Raw genomic sequence first — 21,409 nt, 5'->3', positions numbered from 1 at the left:
GTGGGCGGGCGTGGCGCGTCGAGGTGCTGCTGAGGTCGGACGCGGTGTCGCGGTCGGACCGCGGCCGACGGGAACCGGCCGGCATCCGCGGCCGCTTCCGACCGGGTGTTCCCCGCCGCCGCCGGAGACGGCGGTCACACCATCACAGCGGCTAATGTGGGAAGTTCGGGGCGCTGCCGTTTGTCTCTGCTCTGGGCCTGTGGTCGTGCTGTCTCTCTCACGACTTCCAGCGGTTTAAGACGTCACCGCCGGTGTGGGTGTCGCGCCCCACGCGCCTCGCCGCTTCTTTGCCCCCCCCCCCCCCCACGCCCTCCGGCCCCCTCACACCCTCACCATTTGGTTTGAGGTGTATGAGGGATCGATGGAACTTCGTGGGAGGGAAATGATCACGGGACGCAACATCCTCCATTCACAGACTCATGCCGTGCCCGCTAAGCATATTCGGATCAACAAAGAGTCGTAACGTTTTAGAGCGCGGAGCCCGTAGAGGCCTTGGGTTCATTACGTTCGTTATGCAGCTGGCTCTAGCGATACGAGGCAGGCCAAGTTGCGTCGATAGTCAGCATCACATTGCGCGGGCGTGCGCTGTCAGTGCCCCGACCGACCGACGGACGGACGGGCGGGCGAGCGTCAGGACCACGTCCAGCCGGTCCCGGGTCGAACCCCGCTCAGCCGGCGCCTGCCCCCGCGCGCGCGTGTGTGTGTGTGATAGTTCGGTTGAGCTGATCTGTGACGTCCGCCGGCGGCCGGCGACGGCGGATGTGCTGCGTGGCGTCGGACTAATGTGCGGGGCGTATTGTGTCGAGGGCGTCGGAATGTTGTTGACCTGCAGTGGGCACGAGCGTGACTGGCTGCCCCGGCGGCGCTCGTGCATTGTGGACGGGCAGGCGGCGTTCACCCGCCGGTGTATTGTGAGCAGGGTAGACGGCGTGAGCGCCCCGACGTAGTGTATCGGCCGTTTGGCTCCGTTTGTGTCTGCTCCAGGGAGGTCCTCTCGAAGATGTGTCCAAGATAGCTTGTTTATTGACAGTCATATTTTACGTTCTCGCCGGCCCTCTCTCTCTCTCTCTCTCTCTCTCCTCTCTCTCTCTCTCTCTCTCTCTCTCTCTCTCTCTCTCTCTCTCTCTCTCTCTCTCTCCTCTCTCTCTCTCTCTCTCTCTCTCTCTCTCTCTCTCTCTCTGTCTCTGTCTCTGTCTCTGTCTCTGTCTCTGTCTCTGTCTCTGTCTCTGTCTCTGTCTCTGTCTCTGTCTCTGTCTCTGTCTCTGTCTCTGTCTCTGTCTCTGTCTCTGTCTCTGTCTCTGTCTCTGTCTCTGTCTCTGTCTCTGTCTCTGTCTCTGTCTCTGTCTCTGTCTCGTCTCTGTCTCTGTTCTGTCTCTGTCTCTGTCTCTGTCTCTGTCTCTGTCTCTGTCTCTGTCTCTGTCTCTGTCTCTGTCTCTGTCTCTGTCTCTGTCTCTGTCTCTGTCTCTGTCTCTGTCTCTGTCTCTGTCCTGTCTCTGTCTCTGTCTCTGTCTCTGTCTCTTCTATGTCTCGTCTCTGTCTCTGTCTGTCTCTGTCTCTGTCTCTGTCTCTGTCTCTGTCTCTGTCTCTGTCTCTCTCGGTCTCTGTCTGTCTCTGTCTCTGTCTCTGTATCTCTGTCTTGTCTCTGTCTCTGTCTCTGTCTCTGTCTCTGTCTCTGTCTCTGTCTCTGTCTCTGTCTCTCTCTGTCTCTCTCTCTCTCTCTCTCTCTCTCTCTCTATCTCTCTCTCTCTCTCTTCTCTCTCTATCTCTCTCTCTCTCTCTCTCTCTCTCTCTCTCTCTCCTCTCTCTCTCTCTCTCTCTCTCTCTCTCTCTCTCTCTCTCTCTCCTCATGCTGTCCGTGCACGCGCGGGCCATGCAAGAGAGAGCGTTGGGAGCGCCGTGGGGCCGACCGGTCGCCGCGCCGACTGGCAGCGCTGTTGGTCCGAGCTGCCGCGGCCTGGCTCGGCTGGCATGCTGATGCGGCAGCGACGTCGCTCGGGGCTGGCGTACCCGGCCGACAGCTGGGACGGTCCCGGCTGTTGTGAGGGGGCGTCCGGGTCAGCGCCGCCGCCGGCCACGTGCAGCGGACACCCGGCTGCGCATCGGCACAGATACAGACACACATGCCAGGGATGTTTTGAGATACCCGTTTGGTATTTGGGATACATAGTGGTCCGTTTTCGATATTTTGCAGGTGGTTTTATTAAAGCTGTTCGTTTTACTCTGCGATATTTTGGATACAAACACATCTGGTTTCGGATATGGCAGATATTATCGACCTATGCTTGCGGCAGATACATCAGAATGCAATTTTACCGTCACATGTCCCGCCGCGGTTGCGTGCTGTGGAATGGGACGCCGATGTAGAACCTCCAACGACCGCGGTGTAGTTGCGGTTTTGTCCACATTCCAGCATTTGAAAGTGTGGTCGACGTCACCGATTATCGGAGGCGGCGCCACCGCGGCGGACGGCCGACACGTTTCTGGAATCAGCTTCAAATGTGTCAGCATTTGGAGGCCAGGGAAGTTATGTCAGGACTGGACATAACTTCCCTGGCCTCCGACCGCCAGCGTCACAGCGGCGGGACGCCCCCTCTGACGCACAGCGTGGCCGGAGGCTGCACAGCGCACAGCGGCGCAGCGATGCTGGCCGGAGGCGCCAGGCGCTCGGGGCCGGTGAGGCACAGCGGGCGGTGACGGCGACGCCGGCTGGGGTAAAACTCCACGGCGAGTTCGTCGTCGCGCGGGGGGGGGGGTCAGCCAACGGTCAAACCCGCGCGCTGGAGACGGAGCTTGCGCACACGTCGCGCCCCGTGCAAACAGTGGCGCGTGTTTGCGTAGATGGACGTACGCTCGCCTGTGCGAGCCGGGATACTTCCAACTCATCGTGCAAACGGTAGACGGTTGGCCCGGCCTGCGGACGGGTGTCGGAGACGCGCTGGTGACTCTCCGTCATCGGCTGCACACGGACGGGTGTCGGAGACGCGCTAGTGACTCTCCGTCATCGGCTGCACACGGACGGGTGTCGGAGACGCGCTGGTGACTCTCCGTCGTCGGCTGCACACGGACGGGTGTCGGAGACGCGCTAGTGACTCTCCGTCATCGGCCTGCACACGGACGGGTGTCGGAGGCGCGCTGGTGACTCCGTCATCGGCTGCACACGGACCGCGCTCAGGTGTGGAGAACACAGCGGAACAACCGGCATACGGAGCGCGCCCAAGTGTGGGGAACACAGCAGAACAACCGGCACACGGACCGCGCTCAGGTTCGGAGAACAGGGCGGTACCAGCCGCAGCCGCACAACACGACGTCGCGTCGCGGCGTGCCTCCGGCGGCGTAGGCGAGGGGCGTGAGGGGGGAGGGCCCGCGGGACGCGCCTACGCGTTGGGCATGGCAGATTCAGCACGATGCAGTGTGTCAGCCTGCGCCGGGCCCGTCCAACGTACCCGTGCCGGACCGGCCGGAGATTACTGATGTTTTGGAGTGACGGATGGCTGTGCCGGCGCAGCGAGACGCGCGCCCAGGCTGCGCAAATAAACAAATGCGATTGCGGTCTCGCCTCGTGGAGGTGGCAGCTGGTTGCAGAAGTCGTACGCATGCGCATGCTGCCGGTGACGAGCGTCAGTGCCCGTCGGTGACATGAACTGGAGTAAAGCGGTGGGATCGACCCGGCGCCGAGCGCGGAGTGGACCGGCTGGGCCGGCCGCCCGTGGCCGCCGAACGGCAGCTGCCAGCGAGCCTGCGCCCGGCCTGTGGCGGGGCGGCTCCAGCGCACCTCTCGCCTATGGCGGAGCGGCTCCAGAGCTGAGAGGCTCTCATAGGACGCGATCCCGCCCGCGGACGTTTCAAACGGCTTCGGCCGCGCGCGTGGTGTGATTGGCGCCCTTTTGAGGAACATACACGGCCAGTGTAGAATTGTGTACGGTGAGGTCGGGTTGGCGGCCGTGGGTTGACCTGTCGCGCTGCAGTCAGCGCGGGGGTCGGCTGTGACGGGGCGCCGGTGCTGCAGTAGCTCAGCTGCCCTTCTGTGAAGCCAGAGGTGCGGGGTTCGATTCTCCGCGGTCCCGCCCACCATGCCGGAGTGAGAGACAGGCGACGCCACGTAGTCTTAACAGCGGAGAGCGTGGTGGGGCCCGATGACGCAGGGTTGGTGACGTTTGCAGTGACGTCAGACTTAACGGGTTGTTTTTTCTGCTTTCAGATTCCGGTCTGCGTATTATTAGTAACAACCGGGAGTTCTGGTTACTGGGGAATCCAGCTGGACCCGGACCTTCTGCTGACCATATCGTCGCTGTACCCCGAGTGGTTTAGGGTGAGTACCGCGTCGGTTGCGTACCCCGGGTGTCCGCGGGAGCCGGCTCACGTCAAGGGCCGCCAGCAGCTCGGGGCGTGTGCCATCGCTGTCAGGCTATCTCGAGTGCAGCCGATTGCCTTTCTGTATCCGAATCGGCATGAGTGCTGCAGTGCTGGTGAGCCCGGCGTGCTGCTTGGTGCGGAGCCAACGACGACGCCATGCCAGACGGCGTCTGTGCGAATGTGTGTCCGGTGTGAAAAGAACATGGGAGAACTCTGTGATGCGCTTCATAGGTAGGTTCACGTGGGGCCACCGTCTTCGAGTCAGAAAGTTTTAATGTATGTTTTGAGATATTTGATTATGTGACGTATGAAAGAGGCATTAAGTTAGACGCGTCCAAGTATTGTTTTGCACATAATGCAGTGATCGATTGCTTACGTGATGATAACGACATGCCGGGATTCTTGTTTCTACCTGGTTGTTTTCTTACGCGGCAGCTGGACCAAGTTGACTCACGTCATATGCGTGAACATGTCCGGGAAGCTCACTGAGCCCGCCTCGACTGAATCCGGGCCGGCTCTGACCTGTGTTTGTCCGTATCCTGCTGGCCTGCGGCCGTGTCCTGTTGGCCTGTGTTTGTCTGTATCTTGCTGGTTTGTGTTTGCCGTGTCCTGCTGGCCTGTGTTTGTCGGGGTCCTGCTGGCCTATTTACGTCCGTGTCCTGCTGGCCTGTGTTTGTCTGTGCCCTGCTGGCCTGTAATTGTCCGTGTCCTGCTGGCCTGTAATTGTCCGTGTCCTGCTGGCCTGTGTTTGTCTGTGTCCTGCTGGCCTGTAATTGTCCGTGTCCTGCTGGCCCGTGTTTGCTCGTGTCCTGCTGGCCTGTGTTTGTCCGTGTCCTGCCGGCCTGTAATTGTCCGTGTCCTGCTGGCCTGTGTTTGTCCGTGTCCTGCCGGCCTGTAATTGTCCGTGTCCTGCTGGCCCGTGTTCGCCCGTGTCCTGCTGGCCTGTGTTTGTCCGTGTCCTGCCGGCCTGTGTTTGTCCGTATCCTGCTGGCCTGTGTTTGTCTGTGTCCTGCTGGCCTGTAATTGTCCGTGTCCTTCTGGCCTGTAATTATCCGTGTCCTGCTGGCCTGTGTTTGTCCGTGTCCTGCTGGCCCGCGTTTGTCCGTGTCGGGGCCTGTAATTATTCTTGTCCTGCTGGCCTGTGTTTGTCCGTGTCCCGCTGGCCTGTAATTATCCGTGTCCTGCTGGCCTGTGTTTGTCCGTGTCCTGCTGGCCCGCGTTTGTCCGTGTCGTGGCCTGTAATTATTCGTGTCCTGCTGGCCTGTGTTTGTCCGTGTCCTGCTGGCCTGTAATTATCCGTGTCCTACTGGCCTGTGTTTGTCCGTGTCCTGCTGGCCTGTGTTTGTCCGTGTCCTGCTGGCCCGCGTTTGTCCGTGCTCCGCTGGTGAATCGTGAGCGGAGCCTCCTGCTCCACCGCTCCTCTCCCTCCTCCTCCTCCCCGCAGCTGACGAGGCGCCGGCCCACTCGCTCCGGCCGTGGCGTCCCTGCCCTCCGTCGCCCCAGACCTGGCACCGCCCCTGTCCTGGCACCTCCCTGGTCCTGGCACCGCTCCTGTCTTGGCACCGTCCGACACCGCCATGCGTCCTTGCTCCAGGTAGAGGCGCCGGGCTGCCAGAGGTGGTCCCGGTGGGGGAGGGGGGCGTCCTCCCGGTCTCTGCGTCATCCCATGCCTTTTTGCGACTGAACGCACATGCTCACATCCCGTCGCGGGCAGCGTGTACGCGAGTATGACGTCACCGGCCGTGCGTCGGTTGTGACGTCACGCGATCGCGCACACCGGCTGTTGGGGATGGCGCCGGTCGGCGTCGGGCCGTGTTTACGCTGGGGCTTGGCAGGCGTGGCCCGCCGGCCACCGCTGACCTTTGCTGTCGAGCCGCCCGGAGCGGCTGGACGGACGCTGGTGGGAGGTGGGCCGGGCGTGGATCAGCCGATCAACGGTGCGGGGGGGGGGTCGGCTTTTTGTCGCCGCGTTGATATGCGCCCGTCGTTTCGGCATCGACGTATCTGTGGCGTGGAATCGTGTAGGCGTCGTATTTGCACGTGCTTTTGGCTTATCGGGCCGTGCGCGAACTGACAATGGCGCTTCGTGTTGGGCCCGTACACCCGATGCGGTGTTCACGCATTGTCATCACGGCTACGGCCGCCCACGTCCGCCGCCGTCAAACGGCTGCCGTATTTCGGCGGACAAAACAGCAGCCGGCCTGTGTGGGCGGCGCGTGAGCTCTCGGTAACCACTGCAGACTCGCGCTCGTGTGCCGGCGTGCCGTCGTAACCGCCACCCGGCCGCCGCCGGCCGATGCGTGAGCCGATGCCCAGAGCCGCGCGCTTACGCCGCGTGACGCTCCGTTTCAGAACTTCGACTTTGAACAGGCCGAGATGGCAGAGGGAGGGGGCTCGCCGCCCCCCATCATCCCGCTGTCGCCGCCGCAGGGAGAGGTGGACGACTCGCCGCTGCACAAGCAGATGGACCGCAACAAGGAGTGTGAGTCGACGCGCCGTGGCGCCGCGGCCGAGACGCCGGCGTCGCCGACGCTCTGCCGGTCAGGGGCGCTGGCGCCACTGACGCGCTCTCGTGTCAGGGGCGCAACGCTCGGACATGCTGCAGAGTTGAGGGTGGTGACACCGTGACACGTAGTCGTGTCAGTGAGATTGACGCCTTGGTACCATGCTGTGTCGCAGACGATACCCAGACAGGCTGCCGTTCAGTGACGATACCCAGATACGCTGCCGTAGCCAGGACGACACCCAGACTCATTTTCGTGTCGAGGATGACACCCAGACACGCTACCTCGTCAAAGATGTCGTCCAGACACGCTCCCGTGTCAAAGATGTCACTCAGACACGATGCTGTGTCAAAGACGACACCCAGACGCGCTGCCGTGTCAAAGATGACGCCCAGACGCGCTGCTGTGTCATTGGTACTGACACGGGCGTCTCATATCGGCCGGCGGCCTGAGTTCGCGGGGGATGCTGTAGTGGCGCTGTCGGCCGCAGCCCGGGGTGCGACACCGCAACACCAGCAGTGACACGCTGACACCGGCGACACGCCTCCTCCGCCCCGCCCCGACCCCGGTCCAGAGCCGGGTCGGCCCGCCGCGCCCGCCGCCGTGTCGCTCCGGCCCGGTCGGCCCGCCGAGGTGGTCTGGAGGCTGGCGCGGCGGGGCGGGTCACGGCGGCGGTGGCGACACCCGAGCCGGGATCGGCTCATCGGGCCGTCCGCCGGTGACATCTGACCCGAGATCGGGTCGGCCCGGCCGGCCGGCGCGGTGATCTGACCCGGCATCGGGTGTTGCCGGTGCTCTAAAGCGACGCGACGCGCTGTCGGCCTTGAGCTCCAGCCGAAGGAGGTGGCGAATCGTCCATACGTGACGCGCCCCTCGCGCTCCAAACCACGGGCGGTCGCGGCGGCGGCCGGCCGGCCTCGGCCGACCCGGCGGGCGACAGCTGGTCGGGAGGGCCGCCTCGTTGGGTCCGGCTGGCCACCGCTGACCGTTGCGGCCCGTCGCGTCTCTGGCGGGCCTCCTGTTTGTGTTGGCCGGGGGTGGCGGCGGCGGCAGCGCCCGGCCGCCGCCCACCGTCTGGCGCCGGCGCGGCTGCTCGGGCGGCCTCGGCAGCGCGGCAGCGCGGCAGCGGCCCTGGTCTGAGGGCTTGGGCGGCTTCAGGGGAGGCACGGCTGGCGTCCACCGTCTGGTGCCGGCACGGCTGCTCGGGCGGCCCCGGCGGTGCGGCAGCGGCCCAGGTCTGAAGGCTCGGGCGGCTTCAGAGGAGGCACGGCCGGCGCCGGGTCTCCGCAGCCGGTCAGACCCTGAACCGGCGAGATGGTCCCCTGGAGACTGTTGGAGGGACCAAGAGGCGTGCTGAGACCAGAGATTGCGGTGGGGCGTGTCAGCAGTGGCACTGTTGGGCAGCGCTGGCGCCGGCTCCGCAGGAGACTCCAGCTAATGCCCCACCGTACATGATCGCCGCACGCCGTAACAGCCGTCCAGCACTGCCATCGAGTCGTCCCGGGTCACGGTGGGCGTCCGCAAAAGGCAGCCAAATGACGTCATCCATCACAGCTGGATATGACTAATGTCGGCTTAGCGGGCGGCAGTAAGTCACCGGCGCGCGTCCGTCTCTCTAATGGCGATCGCCTTTGTCGGAGGCTGCTGCTTGCATAGCGGCCTGGTGTTATCTGAGTTGTTTATCGGGCAGAGGATGTCCAGGAATCTGACGTGACGGATCTGGGTGTTTGTACGGCGGCTGGCCACCACGGCGGCCTGATGCCGCCTGCCCGGTGACAGGATGACATTGACCTAGCAGAGCAGCCCTCGGTGCTGTGTGCGCACGCCCATGGAGGCAGCGGCCGGCCAGGCCTGGGGTGCGGTCGGAGCGGCTGCCTGGCTGCGACTTGCGATGCTGTGTGGCGCGGTGGTTTGTCGGTGATGGCTGGCTGCCTTTTCGGGTGCTGTCCCCGAACCGTGGCATGCATAAATGCAGATGCGGGCATGCTGTTGGGACTGACGATAGGTCAGTGCAGCATGACAGGTGACAGGTGTGACGGCTGTGACGGCTGTGACGACTGTGACGACAGACCACCAGTCAGGCTGCACTGACTGGTGACGGCTGTGACGACAGACCACCACTCAGGCGGCACTGACTGGTGACGGCTGTGACGACCGGTGACGGTGTTGTCCGTCCTTTAAGGCGCGCCGCTGGACCGGCCGGCCCCGGCCTCAGCCCCGGCCCGGCCCCGCTCCGGGCCGGCGCTGTGCGGCACCCCGCCGGCCTGGTGGGCCCCGCGCGGCGCACTGCGCTGACCGCCAGCCCCGGCCCGGCCACAGTCCGACCGCTCGCTGGGCCACGCACTTCTCGCGGTGCGCTGTTCTACATGCGTATCGTGTAAGCGTGATGGAAGCCATCACGTCACCATCAAGCCATCACCATCACGTCGCCATACACAGCGTCCAGAGATGTGCACACAGAGGCGTACATCCAGCCATGCATCACGTGGAGTTCATTTGCAAGCTTAAGTTGCTGCTGAAATCATGCCGGCAGCGGCCGAGGAGGCGTGCGTTAACGTGCGTGCTTTGGCGCCAGTGACGTGTGTGACGGTTTGCGTGCGTGCGTGTCTGCCGCCCCCTGACCGCCTGTGGGCGCGCGCGGCCGCCGCCAGTGACGTGCCCTCCCTCTGTCGACAGCGCTGAAGGTGAAGCTGATGACGCGGCGTCCGATGAACCAGCTGGTGGACCAGGGCATCCTGCCGTGTGAGTCCGCCACCTCAGCTCGCCAGGCCGCCCACGCCCACCGCTCACGTGGCATGGGCGGCCGCTCGTAGCCAGCGCATCGGATAGAGTGTCCGGACGTGATGTTGTTTGGTTACTCTGTGCAGTCCGTGTCCCCGGATCTGTAGGCGGGATCGGGGTGAGAGCCGCCGCCGGGGCCGTGTTGCGCCGCTGGCCTAATGTGGCATCCTTGTAGCCGTCGGTCAGCCCGCGCGACTCCGTACGCAGCGCTGCCGTGCGACGTTTAGCAGGACGAGCCGCTCCGGCGGTCCACAGCCGTGACGGCAGAGGGGGGGGGGGGGGACAGGGGGACGAGGCGAGGGGGTCGTCGGGATCGGCGGGATCCTGCTGACCAGCGGCCACCACGATGCGTCAACGGTGAGGTCCAGAGAAGCTCGACAGAGGCCGGCGAGGGCGGCCTGGCGCGGCGTGTCCTGGCGCGTGCCGCGTCAGGACTGCCACCCCGGCGCCGAGACGGTGGCGGCGGCGGCGCCGTCCGGCCTGTGACGGCAGCCGTTCGCCGAAGCGGCGGCGGCTGGCGGCGGCCGGGCGTCCGCCGGTCCGCTGTACTGGCCTCTGACTGGGCCCGTGTCGCGCCAGCGGCGGCGGCTGGTGGCGGCCGGGCGTCCGCCGGTCCGCTGTACTGGCCTCTGACTGGCCCCGTGTCGCGCCAGCGGCGGCCGGTCCGCTGTACTGGCCTCTGACTGGCCCCGTGTCGCGCCAGCGGCGGCCGGTCCGCTGTACTGGCCTCTGACTGGGCCCGTGTCGCCCCAGCGGCGCGGCCACCGCGATCTCCGCGGCGCCGGCCGCCGGAGTCTGTACGTGTTAGTCACGATCGGAGGGCCGGCTCGGGTCTGGCCCCGGCGGATGGCGGCGGCGGCAGAGGGATGGGTTGATCGGGGCAGCTAGGAGTGGGCTCCACTGGAAGGTGGGTGCACCACACTGACCCAGTGTGATGTTCCCACTGCACCAGTCGTGTGGGAGGGGGCGGCGCTGACACTGGCGCAGGTCCAGCTGGGGGGATTAGTCGGCACGGCGAGCGACAGCTGAGAATGCGCCCGACTGCGCTGTCATCTTTGGTCAGGGCTGCCGGCGGTGGGCCCGGGCGGGCGCCGGCTAACGTCTCGGAGCGCTGCGATACCGGCAAAGCCCGACGACTCGTCACCAGAACGCTGATGTCTCCTCCCCTCGAGCGGCGGGGGTCGGCATCAGTGCGTGTGGGGACCGGGCGGCGCCGGCCGATCCCATCTGGTCACGCGCTCGCCGTCGCCGCGTCTCCGGCTCCACTCTCCTCGTGCGGGATCGGACGGCCGATCTGAGTCGCCCGGCCGTCGGGCGTCCCTCGCGCGGCCGTCCCGCCCGGCGCCGTCTCTCCCGGCCGCGAACAGACCGCTCGGTCGCCCTCCGCGCCGGCTGTCGCGCCCCGATCGCCGAGATGCATCTCAATGTGACGCGCCGGCCGGGCGCTCGCCGCGTTTTCACCGGCCGCGGCGCGCCCACGCGTGCCGCGGTGCTTTCGAGACTCGGCGGCGTTTGCGCCACGACGGCCGGCGCGCCGTCTGTCGGCCGGCTGGCGCTGGCCACCGCCGTCGACGAGCCGCGTCGCCTTTGTCGCGGCCGTGAAAGCGCCCGCCGCAGGTCGCATTCCCGGCTTTGTCCGCCGGCGGCGGTGGCGTCGTCTCTGCGGCTTCGTCGCCAGAGATGCCCGGCTCGTTTCACCCGTTCGGCGGCGCACGCTCGCCTGCGCTGCGGCCGGGGCGCCGGTCGGGTGGGTATCGCCGTCCCCTCGCCGGTCGTCTGCACGTGTCATCCATGGCCGTGTGACCGCACTAACCGGGTCGGCCAGGCGGTGTTAGACGTCAGGCCGGCGCGTATGATTTGCGAGCGGCCGGCCGGGGTGCCGGCGAGCCGTCCGCTCGGGGTCAGAGGTGGCCGGTGAGTCAGCGCCGGCCTGACCCGACCCCGGCGGCCGTGGCCACCGTTTGCGCCATCGGCCGGCCAATTCGATTAGGCGGCCGCGCGCACTGCCAGCTGAATGCGATTGCGGCGCGGCGCAGGGCCGAGTGGCGCGGCCGCTGACGAAACGGCCGTCCAACCGGCGGCCGCGGCCGGCCCGTCGCCGACAACGGGATACCCGGGCCGCCGCGGACAACGGCGAAAGCCGAGTCTTCTGCGGACTGCCCGATCCGCCGCGAACAACGGGGGAGAACCATGTCTTCTGCGGACAGCAGGGGACTGCCGGGCCTGCCGCGAACAACAGGGGACAACCATGTCTTCTGCGGACAACAGGGGACTGCCGGGCCTGCCGCGAACAACAGGGGACAACCATGTCTTCTGCTGACAACAGGGGACCGCCGGGTCCGTGGCGGACAACGGGGGAGAACCATGTCTTCTGCGGACAGCAGGGGACTGCCGGGCCTGCCGCGAACAACAGGGGACAACCATGTCTTCTGCGGACAACAGGGGACTGCCGGGCCTGCCGCGGACAACAGGGGACAACCATGTCTTCTGCTGACAACAGGGGACTGCCGGGTCCGTGGCGGACAACGGGGGAGAACCATGTCTTCTGCGGACAACAGGGGACTGCCGGGCCTGCCGCGAGCAACAGGGGACAACCATGTCTTCTGCGGACAACAGGGGACTGCCGGGTCCGGGGCGGACAACAGGGGGCAACCATGTCTTCTGCTGACAACAGGGGACTGCCGGGTCCGGGGCGGACAACAGGGGACAACCATATCTTCTGCTGACAACAGGGGACCGCCGGGTCCGTGACGGACAACAAGTGACGGCCGTGTCCGAGGGGCATCAGTCGTGTTCGCGGGGACACCAGGGCCCGCCTCGCACGGCCGGTGTGTCAGCTGCGCGCATGCAGCGGTGCGATGGTGTTGGCTCCATTCGCGGCAGGCCGGCTGATCATCAGCACTGGTGGGACGGGTCGGGGTGATGTGGACTAGCGCCATCTGGCCCATATGGTCACCGGGCTGCAGATCTGCCTGGCGCCTGCCGTGCCTGGCCAATGACCTGACCAGGCGGCCAATGCGGTCACTTGGTCTGATCTGACCGGACCAAACCTGAGCTGGTCTGGTCGGACCAGACCTGACGCGACCTGACCTGACCTTATCTGACCTGTTATAACCTGCCGCAGCGCTGAAGGCGTCACCGGCGCTGTACGAGCAGCGCCAGCGGCTGGAGCGCGCCAAGACGGGGGACCTGCTCAAGGCCAAGATCCAGCGGCGGCCCGACCGGCAGGAGCTGGTGCGTCAGCACATCCTCGAGGACACGGGCAACGTGCACCCGGCGCTGGTCGAGAAGCAGCGCCGGCTGAAGAAGGCGCGCCTGGCTGACGCACTCAACGACCAGCTGTCGCACCGGCCGGGCGTGCTCGAGCTGATCAAGGCCAACATCCTGCACACGGACGAGACCGTGGAGAAGGCCGTTAAAGGTGAGTCGGCGCCGCCGCCGCCGCCGCGGGCAGCGGCAGCGGGGGAAGGTCACACCAGGCGGATGGGCACAGTTTGGGAGGGGAGAGGGAGGAGGTGGTGATGATGAGCGCCGACTGGGGTGTCGATCCGTTGGGTCGGTTGTAGCGTGTGGGAAGGCGGTGGGTCGCCAGCTCGGTGCACCCTCACCTTCGTACCAGTCCTCTGTGGGGATGGGAGTGATGTGTGCGCCGGCCTAACCCGGCTGGTGCGCCGACGACATTGATCTGTAGTGTCTGTCCTCCGTCAGTTTCCAGTTTGCGCATAGTGGTGCTCATTGGAAAGGTAGGTACACGTAGTTGGGGGTAGGTGTTCGTCTTCTTACTTCAAACATAAATGACCTTAACAACACTGATGTGATCGTAAACCCGTCTCGGGACGTTCGAGCGTGGCGGGACGTTCAAGCGAGCGTTGAGAAGCTCCACCAGATGGTCAACGAAAGCATCCGCGGTGTCCAGGTCTCGCGAAAACCTTTGAGAATCATGCGTGAGGCCATGTAGGGATACATGGCCTAACCTATGACCATGTAGGCCATGTAGCTGCATGTATAAGTCCCCTGCCCTCGTACTGACCTGCCGGTCATCTAATGACGCCAGTACAGCGGAACCTGGACAGAACCGCGTGGACCCCTGCCCCCATCCCGGCGTACGGGAGGAAGTTTGACGTGGTCGCTGGTCGTCTCTCTAGGAGTTGACAAACGCTAGCGTCCATGCCGGACCCAGCGATGGGCAGGGCGGCACCATGTCGGCGACCGGTTTGCCTCTGGCCTGGTGAGCGCGGGCAGGGCGTCTTCAGGAGAACGGTGAAAGAGGCCGCTACCCCGCGCCACCCCCGCCGTCTCAGTTCCAGAGGCCGCCACCCCGCGCCGCCCCCGCCGTCTCAGTTCCAGAGCACCACCCGTGATGTGATGGAGCAAGCGAGCGCTCTGATTTATGGCCGATACAGCGCTCAAGATAATACACAGTCGATCGAGAGCGCGGGTGGCCATGTCGGCCCGGCGTCTCGGAAAACACCGTCGATCGGTGTGAAGATCGGCCACCGTTCACAGTGGTCCTAACATTTACCGGGGATGCCGGCGAAGTCCGGAAGGAAATGTTTTCAGCAGGGTGCTAGCTGACCGCGGAGTGGCCTCGGTTCGCCTGACATTTAAACGTGACATGAAGAGTGGTAAACGTAGCATTAAGAATGGTCCTCTTGCGTTTGTCGCGTGCACCTTTTGCGTTTTTCAATAGTGACGCGTATGTGAACCGATCAGTCCAGCCAACTCTGTTTCGGATAAACCTCATTGGAAGCGGCTTGCACTTCGTGACTTCTGTTTCCAGCCCGACCCGGCCGGGGCGAACGGACCCTGACGCGCCGCGATCATCGGTGCTGTCCCGACGTCTTATCTGACCCTCCGGCCCGGGCCGCCGCCGGCCGACGGGGAGGGCGCTGTGACGGCACTCTGTCGCGGTGTCGGCCCGCCCCGCCCCACACTTCCCCGATCTGACCTGAGCTGACCCGTCTTCTGCGCTGTTCCGCAGAGGGCGCCATCGACTTCCGCCCGACGTCGCAGGGTGAGGTGCGCCGCAAGCCGCCGGTGGCGTTCGGCGGCCTGCGGCCGGAGGACGAGTCGAGCTCAGACGCGGGCAGCCCGGACGGCCCGCCGCCGCCGTCGCCGGCGCCAGCCCCGGCCGCGGCCGCCGCCGTCGCCACCGTCGCCGCCTGCGGGCCGCCGCCGCCGCCGGTGGCCGCCGCCATCTCGCCCGGCGGTGGCAGCAGCATCAGCACGCTGAGCCCGCTCAGCTCCGTCAGCAGCCCCCAGTCGCTGGGCACCATCAGTCCAGGTCAGCGCCCCCCCCCCCCCCCTTCCGTCGCCGGGCGGGCCTTTTGAGGTGGTCACCCGCCTCACCGGAGCGGGGATCAGGTGTGTTCAGTGTCTGTTCCGTGTCGGCGCGTCGCCGCGGCCGCTGTGTGACCGCTGCCCGAGTCCGCCGCGCCGTCAGGACCTGGCGCGGCCGGCGTCTCCGTCCGGCCTGCGGGCGCGTCCGTGCCGCGCTGTGACGCCTGCCGCCGGGCCGGCCGCTCTGCCGCCAGGACCGAGCGTGGCCAGCGCGTCGATCCTCTCCGGCCGGCCGGCCTCCGTGCTCTCCCACCTCGGCACGCCGCCGCAGCGCTCCGAGGCGCCCGGCAAGGAGCTGCACAACAAGAAAAAGAAAAAGTCCACCAAAATGGCGCCCAAGTCCAAGACGATAAAGTTCCATGAGTACAAGGTGGGTTTGTGTTGCGTGGTGTCGCCTTTTCGCGCAGGTCGGTGGAGAGGCAGCACTAGACAAAGATCGTCATGCTGAGGGTTGGCGTCCGTTCTTTTTGCAAGCGTTCATGAAAATGAGCTCGAAAACTGAATTGTCCGGTGGGGTCACTCGACGCCGCTGAGTTTGACGGCTGCTGTCGTGAGCGGCGACCGGCCGTGGACCGCGCACGCCGGCGACCCTGTGCGGACGTCACGTGGTTTCGCGCGCCGCCGCCAGGGTCCGCCCAACGCCACCAAGTGCCAGGCGCTGCCGACGGCGGCCGACGGCGAGAGCTCGTACGAGCTGCTCCTGCAGCAGCAGCAGCTGTTCCTGCAGTGGCAGCTGGAGTGGCAGCACAAGGTGGGCGGGGATCGGCAACGGTGGCTGACAGCGGGCGCTGCCCGGGACCGGGGTGGCAGTTGTGTTGCCTGCGCACGCTAGTCAGCTCAGTCGTTTCATCCCTGGTCTCGTTATGCGCCACATTGTCGGGCGTAGTGGGTGTTGCGTACGCGCATACAGTATCACCCAATGTGCAGAAAAGTTAATTGTACGCTATGTTTTGAATGGTGTTGACGCATTTCATTGAACGTAGCGCCCGTGCCGGAGTAAGGTACCGTCTGGGTGTGCGCGTGTGCGTGTGTGTGCGCGGCGCCCTGACGCCACGTCGCGTGCCTCGCCCGCAGTACCCGCAGATCATCCTGCCGGCGTCGCAGAAGCCGCCCTCGACGGGCGCCGCGGCGGCCGCCACCACGGCCACGGCCAGCCAGAGCTCGGCCGGCTCGCCGCCGCCGCCGCCGCCACCTCCGCCGCCGCCGCCGCCAGATCCGCGCTACGCCAAGCTGGAGGAGATGAAGGGTGCGTGGCGCCGGGCCGGGCTGGGCTGCCGTGTCGCGCGCCCGGCGGCCCCACGCCAGAGGCGTGACGGCGTGTAACGCCGCGTGACAACGGCAGGAAGTAGTCGGACTTTGTTTTAGTGTGGTTGTCCGCCTTGCAGCTGGGCTGTACTTCAGTGTCTCCTCGTAGTTCGTCGGCTGAACCAGCCAGCAACGCTCGGGAGCCCTTTGTGACATGAAACATCTCACGCCATGTCATCGCTGCGTGATGTAAAGATGGTTTCACTCCGCGGCTGCCTTCCCCGTGGCTCGGTCACGAGTCTACCCGTAACGCCTGACTCGATCACAAATCCCGCCGTTGTTCGTGACTCGATCACAAATGCCGTTGTGCGTGCCTGGGCCGGTAGACGGCCTGTGTCGGGGGCCTCGCCCACGGGTCGGGGCGTGACCGTGGCGCGCCCGTGTCCGCCAGTGAGCGACCTGCGTGTGGAGCTGAAGCGGCGCAACATGCCGGTGTCGGGCAGCAAGCCGCAGCTGATCGACCGGCTCAAGCCGTTCGTGGACCAGATCTCGCCCCCGGGCCGCGCCCAGTCGCCGGCGGTGCGCTCCGCCGCCGCCGCCGCCGCCGCCGCTGTCGCCAGCTCTGCGGCCGCAGCCCACACGGCTGCCAGCTCGGCCGTCACCACCGTACGTACCTGTCTGCGGTCAGCGTCATACGTGCGTGTGCTGACCGAGCGGTGGCCCGTCACCAGCGTGCGGAGTTTCGAGCCGGTCTCCGTCTGTTACCGCCGTCCGTGCCGTCCGGCCCGCCCTGGTCCAATGCAGCCGTCGCCGCCGTAGAGACGCGTCTGCGTTATCCACTGCACTTCTGGGAAGCCGTAGGTTCAGGGTTGGATTCCCCGCGGTGCTCGCCCTTCGTGCCGGCGTGAGAGGCAAGCGACGCCTTCAAGTGGCAGAGGCTGAGTGCGTCGTGAAGTCCCAATGACGACGACAGATGTGCCCGACCAGGTGACTGTTGTCAATGTGGCTTAGGCGGCAGAACCTCGGCTGTCGGGACACTGAGCATGGTTTGCCTGCTCCTGCGCCCTGGTGCCGCTGTCCTCCTGTGCCGCCGTTGGCCGCGCCTGCGTCGGACTGTGCCGCTGAGCATGGTTTGTCTGCGTCCGACTGTGCGTAGCGCCGCGCGTGCCGTGCCGTGGTGTGCGACTGCAGCGCCATCTGTGCCGCGCCGCCAGGTGAGCATACCGATCTCCGTGACGACCGTGCCGGCCGGCGTCAGTCGCCTCATCCTGGACACGGGCCAGCTGCAGGTCACCGACGGACAGGTCAGTCTGCCGGACCTCGGGTCGGCCGCGCGCCGACGGCGGCGGCGGCAGCCGGTCAGGTCCCAGTCGTTCCCGCCTTCTCGACGGCCCCGTGGCGCCCGCCCTCCACGACGCCCCAGTGTGTATTGCAGCGCGACGACACGAGCGCCGCCTACCGGCGCGGCGTGGAGCCACTAGAGCGTGCTCGTGGCGTGTGCGTTCCTCCGCGGGCCGCGCTCTCCTCGAGTTGTCCTGTTGCGTCTCATGCCGAGGCCCGCCGTTCTGGTTGTGAATCGCCGCCCCACGTGTCCGCGCGGACGTCGGCGGCGCCTGACCTGACCTGACCTGACCTGACCGACGTCGGCGCGTCGCCAGGTGAAGGTGCAGCTGCAGTCGGTGGTGTCGCAGCCGCAGCAGTACCAGCAGCCGCAGACCATCCAGGTACGTGGGGCGCTGGTCGGCCGCGCCGGCCGCGCTCGAGGCGCGATCGGCGCTCCCCTGGCCGGCGCGCGCTGAGCCCGGAAGGACGTGCTGACTGCATGTCTGGATGTTACGTCGGGGATGTGATGCGGATGGTCCGGTGGATCGTTTGTCGTTCTCTCTGTGTTGGGCGGGGCGCTGGAGCCGCGGACTCGCCGTTTCGTTCTCGCTGGTTTTGGAGCGGTAGTTCGTTATTTGACGAGGAGGTTATTAGGGGCTGCCAACGCGCCCGGCGTATGTGAATCAATAGGGACACCGGGGATGCTGGGAATGACAGCGACGAAGAAGTCGGTAGGTCGACACTGGGTGCAAACGGTGCTAGGGAGACGGGGACCGCTGACAGCTCCTGCTGCTGTTCCTGTGCCGCTGACAGTCCCTGCTGTCGTCCCTGTGCTGCTGACAGTCCCTTCTGTCGTCCCTGTGCCGCTGGCAGTCCCTGCTGTCGTCCCTGTGCCGCTGATAGTCCCTACTGTCGTCCCTGTGCCGCTGGCAGTCCCTGCTGTTGTTCCTGCGCCGCTGGCAGTCCCTGCTGTCCCTGTGCCGCTGGCAGTCCCTGTTGTCCCTGTTTGGCTGGCAGTCCCTGCTGTCGTCCCCTCGACACTAGCAGACGCTGCTGTCGTCCCTTTGACACTGGCAGTCCCTGCTGTCGCCCCTTTGACACTGGCAGTCTCTGCTGTCGTCCCTGTGCCGCTGGCAGTCCCTGCTGTCGCCCCTTTGACAATGGCAGTCCCTGCCGTCGTCACTGTGCCGCTAACAGTCCCTGCTGTTGCCCCTTCGACACTGGCAGTCTCTGATGTCGTCCGTTTGCCTTTGACAGACTATGCTGCTGTCCCCATGCCACTGGCAGCTCTTGCTGCCGTCCCCGTTTGCCCCCCCCCCCCCCTCCCCCCTCCGTGTTCTGTCTCCCAGCTGGTGCCATCGCTGCGCCGCTGACGGTGCTGCTCCGTCCCCGTGTGCCCCCCCCCCCCCCCCCCTGTGTTCTGTCTCCCAGCTGGTGCCATCGCTGCGCCGCTGACGGTGCTGCTCCGTCCCCGTGTGCCCCCACCTCTCCCGTGTTCTGTCTCCCAGCTGGTGCCGTCGCTGCGCCGCTGACGGTGCTGCTCCGTCCCCGTGTGCCCCCACCTCCCCCGTGTTCTGCCTCCCAGCTGGTGCCGTCGCTGCGCCGCTGACGGTGCCTCTCCGTTTCAGTTCGCCCCGGATGTGGTGTCGCTGGCCATGAGTCAGGCGGCCGCCGCCAGCCCCGGCAGCGTCGGCTCGTCGCACAGCGTGTACGACGAGACGTCGCAGTCCCAGTCGTTTGGTCAGTGGCCGCCGTGGGCTCCGTGGTCTGTCGCGTGCGGGTGTGTGCCTGGGGGCAGCGGGTAGTGGGCACACGCGCGTCTCTGTGTTCGACTCCGGTACGGTCCACGGCGGGTGCGCGGGTCGTTTGCTCGGCAGGCGTCAAGGCAGCGTCCGCCGCTGCTTTGGTGGCGCCTTGGTTACTGTCACGTGTTGCTGGTGTTGCCGTTGTGCCGCCGTCGCCGGTGTCGCTGTCCTGACGCGCCGCTGTGCTGTCCGCCGCAGGACACAGCCAAGGATCTGAGGGGCCCGTCTCGCCGATCTTCGATGTGCCCATGACCCCGGGCGAGGCGCCCATGGACATGGAGGAGGCCTTCGAGCCGCCGCCGCCGCCACCTCCACCGCCTCCCCCGCCGCCGCCGCCGCCTCCTCCACCGCCGCCTCCGCCGCCGCCTCCACCGCCCCAGCAGCAGCAGCAGCAACAGCAGCAGCAACAGCAACAGCCGCAGCAACAGCAACAGCAACAGCAGCAGCTCCAGCAGCAGCAGCAGCAGCAGCAGCCGTTGGTGACCGAAGAGGCGATACAGCTGCAGCACCAGCGGGTGGAAGAGCTGAAGCAGGAGCTGCAGCGGTCGCAGCAGATCTTGCAGCAGCAGCAGAACCTGCTGCGAATGCAGAGCGGACAGCAGACGTCGACGCAGCAACAGCAGCAACAGCTGCAGCAGCAGCAGCAGCAGCAGCAGCAATCTCCTCCGACGTCGACGGCCGGGCAGCCGCCGCAGCAGGACGCCAAGCGACTGCTGCTGCAGCAGCACCTGCAACAGAAGCTGGCCGCCCAGAAGCTGCAGACGCAGCTGCAGATGTTGCATCAGCTGCAGTCATTGCAGCAGCAGCAACAGCAGCAACAGCAGCAGCAGCAGCAACAACAGCAGCTACAGCAGCAACAGCAGCAGCAGCAGCAGCAGAACCACATGTCTCACCAGCGCACTGTGTCGCTTCCAACATTTGCCGGTGAGACTTTATGGCATGGGAGTGCGGGGCACTTGATAGCTTTGTCAGCCCTGTTGATCCGTTGGACGGATCCAGCCGACAGCCGGCTGCTCTACATTCATCTAACAGGGTCGAGAGCACCGCACTTCACGCCTTTCTCGCTGCGTGTTCATGCTCAGTCAACAGCGAGCTCGGCGGAGCCCGACGCGAGCATGACGCGTGCCGTGACGTGACGTGCTGTGGCGTGACGCGTGACGTGACGCCGTGTGCGCAGGTCTGCTGACCCAGCTGCAGCAGCACCAACAGCAGTCGCCGAGCCAGCCGGAGGGCGGCGGTGGCGGCGGCAGCGGCAGCAACAGCGGCGGTGGTGGCGCGGCGCCGGAGTCGCCGCGCCGCGAGGAGCGGCACCGGCCGCTCCAGCGCACCTTCACCGAGCCGGCCGGCTTCGTCCGACCGCCCCCCGACTACATGGAGGCCACGCGCACAAAGCCCGCCGGCGCCAAGGTACGTACTGCCTGGGACAAACCTGACGTATGTAAAACCACCAGAATCATCAAAAGTTGTCATCAGGAGCAGTTGTCATGCAACTGCTGTCCCCACCAAATGTTCTGCTAGAGTTAACCATTGTCCATCGCGGATTCTCCTCGACAGCAGTAACCGCCGCCCGCATGAAACCCTGGGTCACAGAGGTACCTTCCAGCTGGTGCCAGCGCCAAGCCCTCCGATAGTAATGCAGCGCTGTCGCGCTCAAACTTGTAACCCTTCAAACTTCCAACTGTGCACGTCCGAATGTCAGGCACAGCGCTGGAGCTCACACTGTGGCGCTGTCCACTGTGCACTGTCCACACTGTTCACTGTTCACTGTCCACTGTCCACACTCTTCACTGACCGGCTGGCGGTTAGCTGTGTCTGGTGTGTGGCACGTTGCTGCCGCCTCTGACCTGCTGGCGGTGAGCTGTGTCTGGTGTGTGGCACGTTGCTGCCGCTTCTGACCGGCTGGCGGTGAGCTGTGTCTGGTGTGTGGCACGTTGCTGCCGCCTCTGACCGGCTGGCGGTGAGCTGTGCCTGGTGTGTGGCACGTTCCTGCCGCCTCTGACCGGCTGGCGGTGAGCTGTGTCTGGTGTGTGGCACGTTGCTGCCGCTTCTGACCGGCTG

General features: G+C 65.8%; 1 protein-coding gene across 1 annotated transcript in view; it reads left to right on the top strand.

Annotated features, from left to right (window-relative positions):
• LOC119113628 (myocardin-related transcription factor A) overlaps window positions 1-21,409 on the top strand; it is a 103,555-nt gene that overhangs the window by 81,021 nt on the left and 1,125 nt on the right. Inside the window, exons 2-18 of the mRNA XM_037237915.1 lie at window positions 4,199-4,309; window positions 6,706-6,835; window positions 9,534-9,599; window positions 12,763-13,059; window positions 14,620-14,783; window positions 14,817-14,922; window positions 15,173-15,348; window positions 15,607-15,729; window positions 16,053-16,224; window positions 16,675-16,889; window positions 17,438-17,527; window positions 17,915-17,947; window positions 19,175-19,286; window positions 19,550-19,635; window positions 19,807-20,275; window positions 20,529-20,563; window positions 20,604-20,758. Of these exons, the coding sequence (XP_037093810.1) occupies window positions 4,199-4,309; window positions 6,706-6,835; window positions 9,534-9,599; window positions 12,763-13,059; window positions 14,620-14,783; window positions 14,817-14,922; window positions 15,173-15,348; window positions 15,607-15,729; window positions 16,053-16,224; window positions 16,675-16,889; window positions 17,438-17,527; window positions 17,915-17,947; window positions 19,175-19,286; window positions 19,550-19,635; window positions 19,807-20,275; window positions 20,529-20,563; window positions 20,604-20,758 (2,540 nt within the window). The remainder of the gene's footprint in view (window positions 1-4,198; window positions 4,310-6,705; window positions 6,836-9,533; window positions 9,600-12,762; window positions 13,060-14,619; window positions 14,784-14,816; window positions 14,923-15,172; window positions 15,349-15,606; window positions 15,730-16,052; window positions 16,225-16,674; window positions 16,890-17,437; window positions 17,528-17,914; window positions 17,948-19,174; window positions 19,287-19,549; window positions 19,636-19,806; window positions 20,276-20,528; window positions 20,564-20,603; window positions 20,759-21,409) is intronic.

Source organism: Pollicipes pollicipes, unplaced genomic scaffold (genome assembly GCF_011947565.3).
Source record: "Pollicipes pollicipes isolate AB1234 unplaced genomic scaffold, Ppol_2.1 Scaffold_7262;HRSCAF=8765_pilon_pilon_pilon, whole genome shotgun sequence".
Classification (NCBI taxonomy): domain Eukaryota; kingdom Metazoa; phylum Arthropoda; class Thecostraca; order Pollicipedomorpha; family Pollicipedidae; genus Pollicipes; species Pollicipes pollicipes.
Note: the sequence above shows the minus strand (reverse complement) of the source record. Positions and strands in the feature narration are given on the sequence as shown.